Genomic DNA, 8645 nt, shown 5'->3' on the forward strand with positions numbered 1-8645 from the left:
TTCAGAATATTCCTTGAACGAGTTGGATATAGAGATATATTTAATATAGAGCTATTGAAGGTGTAGGGTAGGGAGGGAAGATGTTTATTTTGAGCGTCTGTATCTACATCTACACCTTCCAAAACAAAATATATATATATATATACAGTATATAAATTGGTTATGAAAGCACTCAAGGTATTGGCAAAAAAAAAAGGTTTTATTTCATCAACCGCCATAGACATTGACCCGCTTCAATCCACTTGGGACCGTCGTCAGGATGTTGATACATTTCCTAATGTCCATATTCAGTTTTCCATTGCATATTTTCATTTTTACACTGAGGAAATTCTTCTAATTTTATGGCTAAAGGTCGGGGTTGCAATAAGTGCATTGCTGGTATGGCATATTACCGTGTTACCTGGTGGTGGGGTTTCTCAGTCATTGATTCTTTATTGGATGGGTGAGATGTAAACAATGATACAGGTATGGGATGGCACACGCGGCGGCGCGATTTCGGCAAATCGCCGAAGTTGCCTCGCGCTGCTTTTTCGGCGATTTCCCGAAATCACGCTGCTGCGTGTGCCATCCCACCGGCGACTTACATTTTCGCCGGTGGGATGGCAGGTGGTGGCAACTCGGGGAGATTAGTCGCCCACGAACAGGGAGATTTGTCGCGGGCGACTAATCTCCCCGTGTGCCAGAGCCCTTAGTATCAAAGTGTGGCCCCTTCCTTCCAAAGACATCCCAAGTGTGTTAATAAAAAGACAACTCTGATCCAATGGGATGTTGATTACATAAACTCATTGATGGGATGAGGAATGAAGCTAAGGCACGCTGGGCAAAATACAAAAAAGATTGGCCGAACCTAGCACACCAGGTTGCCAGCTTTAGCCTGAGTAAAGCCTCACACAACAACGGAGGGTCATAAAAGATCAATAGGATAACACTTTACACAGTTCAGAAACAGACAGTTTATTTACGGATATCATCATCATAAGAGTAAAAAGACACATTAAAATATACTACAAAACTGCAAAGGCATTAGGATTTATGTTAACAGTTATTATAAAAGGACTTGTAGTTACACTACACTATAAAACTGCTTTAGTCGGTCTCACAGTGGGGTCTCATTAATAGCAAACCATTCATTATTTAAGAAATCCCATCAGTGCAATACAAAAATAGTGAATAGTCATTTTGCTGACAGTCTATAGAGTTCATAGGATACCTCCTGAGTTAGTAAGGCTCGCTCATTCATAATCTGTTACACAATACGGACATGTGCAACGAACAGATGAGCAACACACCCAACAACGGAACATTTTCCAGTACTATTCTCTCACTGGAAATAGGATTATACCATCAATATGTCAGGGGTGTCATGCAAGCAGTCCCCAAGCTGTTGCTACACTGCTGCACTCAGCAGGGATGGGTCATTATATTGGTAAGATGGTCTAGTATCCCACAGCAACCAATCAGATATTAGCCTCCAGTATTCTAACTGCAATTGTCTAACTGCTGATTGGTTACCTCAAGTTAGTGGACCACAATAAAATGCTGTCACTGCTATTTCCCAACTGCCTTGTTTGTGCCATCTGGGTAGCAGTTTGGGGTAGATATAAATAATTGGTTGGCTTATAGTTGTGCCATACAGTGGAAGGCACTCTCTGCTGGGTAAATTTAAAGACAGAATAAAGGACTGGTTTAGTCATTACTAAAGCTTTCCAGTAAGAACAGACTCCCCAAGTCCTATGGTATTCTATGCATTATGTACACACATCTATTTTTAATCATAGCCCCATAAAAATGGTATTTACTCACTAAATTGTGTCTATAAAAGAAATAATGTATACCCTCCATTAAGGTATATTAGTCACCTGTAAAAGCCCTTGGCTAGCAGCCTTGGCCCTTTACTTGGCCACAGAACTCCTTTATATGCCTAACTGTATACTCTTCCATAGAGGGTATAGGATTCTCTATATCTCTGTGGGTAGATGATATTATATTACCAATAGAATATACAGAAAGGGGTGAGCTCTTGTTCCCTTACCACAGAACCACAATGCAAATTGTCCATACATGAATCTTCCCCCACTATTGCTTGAATAGTCATATCATGAGGCATTGCTTATCCTCAAGAGTCCAGAGTTCAATTCTTGCCTTGACCATATTCCCAGTCTTTCTAGTCTAGAACCCTATTATTTACTTGGAAAACTGTATAGCTTTGATACTGAGGCTGCCTGGAATAAAGTGAGTAAACCTGCAGAGGGTACAGGCGCAAATGCTGGCACTCCCGGGCAGATTGTAGGCAGAGCACTGCTGTTCCTCCAAGGACAGAGAGTGGAACTTGTTACTGTGCTGAGGGTCTGGATTACTGCTTGTCCCTGGGGCTACGAGCATGGATCCAGGTGCAGCAAAAAGGGGCAAGCCAGCTAGCAGCAACCTGGGCCCTGGGCCACTCATGTCTCCAATGAGCCTCCTTAGCTCTTGCAGGGAGCTGCCAAGCAGCAGTATGTAATTCCTGGCCAATAGTAGCGTGGCAATCTTGGACAGTTTTCTCCCAGGTGAGCTTTGACAGTGGGTTGCGGAGTAAGGCAAGATGACTTCCCGGAGAGCGTCCATGGCCAGGTTTAGATCTTGCATCCTTTTCCTCTCTCTACTGTTGATCTTTTTTCTTAATTGCTGTTGTTCTTCCTTCAGATCAGTGCTATGTCCCCCACAGCCGTGCATAGAGGCAGGAAGCTCGTGATTGTCTCTGCCTTCATTGATGGTCAAGATGGCAGAAGGGTGCCTGCAGCTAGCAGATCGGTCTTGGACAGCTTTGCCACAAAGCAGCTCACTCTGACAGTGCCTCATCATCTTCTCTCTATTTTGTATGAACCTGCAGATCTGCATAATACGGCTCCCAGAGTCCTCAGCGTCTTCAATCTTAGTCCTACATGTGTAAAGGAAGCAGTGAGGCAAAGGGAAGGGAGTGGGGGTGCCCAGGAGAGCAACAGGTTGTTAAGAGACTTGCCAGTACGGTGACCTGTAGCCGGCTTGCTTTTCTTGTCACGGCCGTGCAACTGATAAACCAGTGGATGAGACTGCCCTCCCAGCAGATCCAGCCTCTGCCAATACTTTCATTGGCTAATGTCTTTCTGTCTTAAAAAACATAACACAAAAGCCAAGTCATGTCTAAAGCTTCATTGTAGCAGCTAGCGTGTTTCCCAGGGAAGTCTGCTCTTACGCTCTATCCAACGGCACACAACAGATTCTCTTTTTACCACTTGCAAATGCTCCCATGAATGTAACACTGGGCTTATGTTAGGCGGCTGCTCCCATTTAATAAGGACTCCCATACATGAGTGCCAATCATCATAAAGATACATAGCCTTTGGTGTATTTTACTCCCCCATGATATTTGTTTTTGTGTATATGTTTTTGGGCAGTCTGTATTTCACTGGTCTACAAATGATTGCCTTGTTTTTAGAAAGGTATGACTTGATGCCCAGAAATGTTACAAAAACGTTATTGGGGCTCGTTTATGAGGGAATGCAGCAAACTGCTGACGTGCAGAGTTTAGCAACTTGTTCACAATGGGCCTCTTCTCCTAATAGATCCTAGTATCTACCACCTGAGCCAAATGAAGGTAATGAAGGTGAACTATTTAAGCACTCTGTCCCCCACTGCATTATTGCCAGACCTTTATATACAATGGTAATCCAGATGTTTATAAGCAGTGTGGCAAGACCAATAGCATCAGTATACCCCAAGGGCTGCTCAGTCATGTACTTAGAACGAGGAATTCTGGCTCTGCTTATTTTTAAAAATAGGAGAGATTTTGGGAGATGCTCATAACTAGTGATGGGCGAAATGTTTTGCCAGGCATGGATTTACGGCGAATTTCCGTGTTTTGGATTGTTTCGCGAAATGGATGAAAAAATTTGCAGCGGAAAAATTCACCACGCGACAAAATAATAGCCATGGGCGACAAAAGAATAGCCGTGCGACAAAATAATAGCCGCAGGCGATGAAATAATAGCCACGCGACAAAATAATTGCCGTGGGCGGTGAAACAATAGCCGCACAACAAAATAATAGCCGCGGGCGACAAAATAATAGCCGCGCGACAAAATAATAGCCGCGGGCGACAAAATAATAGCCGCGGGCGACAAAATAATAGCTGCAGGCGACGAAACAATAGCCGCGTGACAAAATAATAGCCGCGGGCGACAATTTGTTTTGCCGCACGACATTTTCGCCGTTTCACGAAAGATTCGCAAATTTTCCGGCAAAGCGAAACAGAACAGATTCGCTCATCACTACTCATAACGACTTTAGCGGTGGAAGATATTGACTTTCAACATGGAATGCACTGTGAGGAAACAATATGCTTTGAATGTAAGGTTCCAAGAAGGCAATGGCCCAAACCAACATGTTTTAGGGTTGGGTACAAACAGGTCTTACTTTGGCTTTCCCAAACGTAACCCATTCAGATGCAGAGACAACAAAACAAGAGAAGTAATCATCATTTCTCTACAATAATTTGATAAGATTGTGAGCTACAGCTTCTGCTGGAATAGACTGAGGGCGTAGAGTTATTTCTGTATGCAGTTGGGGGGTTCCTGTTTCAAACTATTATCCTTGACTGATAATCCCTGTCTAAGGGATCTTGTATCTTATATTTCTCTTTATTTTTATATTCAGATCATGGAATACTCTGTTTTTGCCACACTAGATAAATAGTTATTATTATGCTAACTCGGTAGAGTACCCAGAAAAAAGTTTCACATAAGGATAAGAGAGTTGTTCAAGGAGCTACCATGGCTAATCAGAGTAGATTTGTTTTACTTTATTGCCAATGTTACTATCCCCACCTTCGGCAAGCAAAACAAATGGTTGGTGATAAAAGCAGCACATTGTTGCCGTTCCCTTTACAAACACAATAATTGTGACCCTAATGTCAGTCAGCGCTTCAATGATCCATTCAGATGGTGGCCTGTTCTTCTCTGAAAGCAGCAATGACTGATTGTATCTTGTTAACTATGGGATTGCCAGCCTTCATATACATACATTTGGCCAATTGCAAATGTGAGCTAAAGCCCCTGCCTTTGTCTATTCCTCCTGCCTGTCCTATGACAGTAAAATAATGTAAGTGCCAGATGTTTCACTGGCCACTTTATTTAGGGGTTAACAAGAAATGGAACAAAATCCTGGGAAAAAAGACTGGGGTTGTTTTTAAGATAATAATGATGATAATGTGAGGAAGGGTTCTACAAAAAGGAACATATACCGTTCTTTATAATGCTAATAACTAGCTGGTGCTATTCTGCTGGTGTCTATGGATAGCTCCTTGGCCAAGGCAATAAAACCCCAGACGAACAGGCAAATAAATGATATATTAGATGTAAGGAGCCACACTCACACTCAGACTTGTTTGTATTGGGTTTTCAGGGATTCAGTCCCTATCATCTCATATGGGGAAAGACTATAGTGGAAGACAATGTGCAAACTATTAAAAACTAGGGCGGGGAAAGCCTTGAGTGCCACATAGGGCTGCTGGTAGTATTAATAAAAAACTATACCCCTGAACAATGTTGGTCTCTGTAATTACATACTGCATAGAACAGCTCAAATGTAAAACCCTGCTTCATCTAAATAAACCAGTTTTTATAAGAATATATTTTTTAATTAGTACACAGACCACCACAAAATGGTGGCTCAATGGAAATGATGCAAAAGAGCAATATTTACTGATACAGGTATGGGATCCCTTATCCGGAAACCCATTATCCAGAAAGCTCTGAATTATGGAAAGCCTGTCTCGCATAGACTCCATTTTAATCAAATAATTAAGAATTTTAAAACTAATTTCCTTTTTCTCTGTAATAATAAAACAGTACCTTGTAATTGATCCCAACTAAGATATAATTACCCCTTATTGGGGCAGAACAGCCCTATTGGGTTTATTTAATGGTTAAATGATTCCCTTTTCTCTGTAATAATAAAACAGTACCTGTACTTGATCCCAACTAAGATATAATTACCCCTTATTGGGGGAAGAACAGCCCTATTGGGTTTATTTAATGGTTAAATGATTCCCTTTTCTCTGTAATAATAAAAGAGTACCTGTACTTGATCCCAACTAAGATATAATTACCCCTTATTGGGGCAGAACAGCCCTATTGGGTTTATTTAATGGTTAAATGATTCCCTTTTCTCTGTAATAATAAAAGAGTACCTGTACTTGATCCCAACTAAGATATAATTACCCCTTATTGGGGGCAGAACAGCCCTATTGGGTTTATTTAATGGTTAAATGATTCCCTTTTCTCTGTAATAATAAAACAGTACCTGTACTTGATCCCAACTAAGATATAATTACCCCTTATTGGGGGCAGAACAGCCCTATTGGGTTTATTTAATGGTTAAATGATTCCCTTTTCTCTGTAATAATAAAACAGTACCTGTACTTGATCCCAACTAAGATATAATTACCCCTTATTGGGGGCAGAACAGCCCTATTGGGTTTATTTAATGGTTAAATGATTCCCTTTTCTCTGTAATAATAAAACAGTACCTGTACTTGATCCCAACTAAGATATAATTACCCCTTATTGGGGCAGAACAGCCCTATTGGGTTTATTTAATGGTTAAATGATTCCCTTTTCTCTGTAATAATAAAAGAGTACCTGTACTTGATCCCAACTAAGATATAATTACCCCTTATTGGGGGCAGAACAGCCCTATTGGGTTTATTTAATGGTTAAATGATTCCCTTTTCTCTGTAATAATAAAACAGTACCTGTACTTGATCCCAACTAAGATATAATTACCCCTTATTGGGGGAAGAACAGCCCTATTGGGTTTATTTAATGGTTAAATGATTCCCTTTTCTCTGTAATAATAAAAGAGTACCTGTACTTGATCCCAACTAAGATATAATTACCCCTTATTGGGGCAGAACAGCCCTATTGGGTTTATTTAATGGTTAAATGATTCCCTTTTCTCTGTAATAATAAAAGAGTACCTGTACTTGATCCCAACTAAGATATAATTACCCCTTATTGGGGGCAGAACAGCCCTATTGGGTTTATTTAATGGTTAAATGATTCCCTTTTCTCTGTAATAATAAAACAGTACCTGTACTTGATCCCAACTAAGATATAATTACCCCTTATTGGGGGCAGAACAGCCCTATTGGGTTTATTTAATGGTTAAATGATTCCCTTTTCTCTGTAATAATAAAACAGTACCTGTACTTGATCCCAACTAAGATATAATTACCCCTTATTGGGGGCAGAACAGCCCTATTGGGTTTATTTAATGGTTAAATGATTCCCTTTTCTCTGTAATAATAAAACAGTACCTGTACTTGATCCCAACTAAGATATAATTACCCCTTATTGGGGCAGAACAGCCCTATTGGGTTTATTTAATGGTTAAATGATTCCCTTTTCTCTGTAATAATAAAAGAGTACCTGTACTTGATCCCAACTAAGATATAATTACCCCTTATTGGGGGCAGAACAGCCCTATTGGGTTTATTTAATGGTTAAATGATTCCCTTTTCTCTGTAATAATAAAACAGTACCTGTACTTGATCCCAACTAAGATATAATTACCCCTTATTGGGGCAGAACAGCCCTATTGGGTTTATTTCATGGTTAAATGATTCCCTTTTCTCTGTAATAATAAAACAGTACCTGTACTTGATCCCGACTAAGATATAATTAATCCTTATTGGATGCAAAACAATCCTATTGGGTTTAATAAATGTTTTATTGATTTTTCAGTAGACTTAAGGTATGGAGATCCAAATTACGGAAAGATCCCTTATCCAGAATACCCTTAGTCCCGGGCATTCTGGATAACGGGTCCTATACCTGTATACATATTCCAGTTTGGTAAGATTCTTTAATAGGCTGTGTAATATGATATAAACTATCTATTGGATAAGTATTCATTCTGGGGGTATAGTTTGCCCTTTACTCAGTTACTGTTATATATTTAAATGTGCCCCAGATTTACCAGTTTATGCTGTTCGCTAATGCCCATATACTTTCTCACAGTGTTGCACATTGTCTAAATGCAATCTTGGACAGCTTAAGCAATTTCACATTACATGGGACAATGCTACTCACTTCACTGTGCATTAAATGGACCCCTGGGCTGTAAAGCTGACCATACACAGGCCAATACTGGTTGCCAACTTGGCTACCCCAGAGAGAGTGGTCAGCTTATTGGTCCATATATGGCACTAAAATGATATAGATATCTATCTACCTGAAAGCCCCACATCTCTCTACTGAAGCATTTCCCCCCTAATAGCTCTTCATAGCCCCCTATTATAATGTGACTGTTAGGCCACCCCCTGATAGCCTCAGTGCCATTAAAATAGCAGTAACATTGCATTCTTGGGCATTTAGTTAGATCAGGTGATGTATATAGCAATAAAGCGTCATTGTATGGAAAGATCCAAACTCATTGGCAGAATTATTAGTGATAAACCCAGTATTTACTCCTGTGCTTTACAGAATATAGAACCTCTTTTTAGAGAGGGGGGTCCTTTCCCTTTAACGGAATAAAATTCAAGTCATTCACAAGTTTCTTACAGTTGCCAAAGGTTAATAAAACACATACCTATTAAAGGCAGACAATTTGCTTAGAAGCCTGTGTCT

General features: G+C 40.2%; 1 protein-coding gene across 1 annotated transcript; it reads right to left on the minus strand.

The window, feature by feature from the left end:
- Positions 1–933: 933 nt before the first annotated feature.
- On the minus strand, positions 934–3061 carry olig1 (oligodendrocyte transcription factor 1). The gene has a single exon (XM_004912143.3). It carries the CDS (start codon positions 2875–2877, stop codon positions 2185–2187), a length of 693 nt encoding a protein of 230 aa, XP_004912200.1. The 5' UTR covers positions 2878–3061; the 3' UTR covers positions 934–2184.
- Between the last annotated feature and the right edge of the window lie 5584 nt (positions 3062–8645).

The sequence above is a fragment of the Xenopus tropicalis genome, chromosome 2 (genome assembly GCF_000004195.4).
Source record: "Xenopus tropicalis strain Nigerian chromosome 2, UCB_Xtro_10.0, whole genome shotgun sequence".
Taxonomy (NCBI): Eukaryota; Metazoa; Chordata; class Amphibia; order Anura; family Pipidae; genus Xenopus; species Xenopus tropicalis.

What these genes read in the sequence shown, in the direction of transcription:
- olig1 (XM_004912143.3), bottom strand. Translation starts at nt 2,877, where the DNA reads ATGCAGATCTGCAGGTTCATACAAAATAGAGAGAAGATGATGAGGCAC.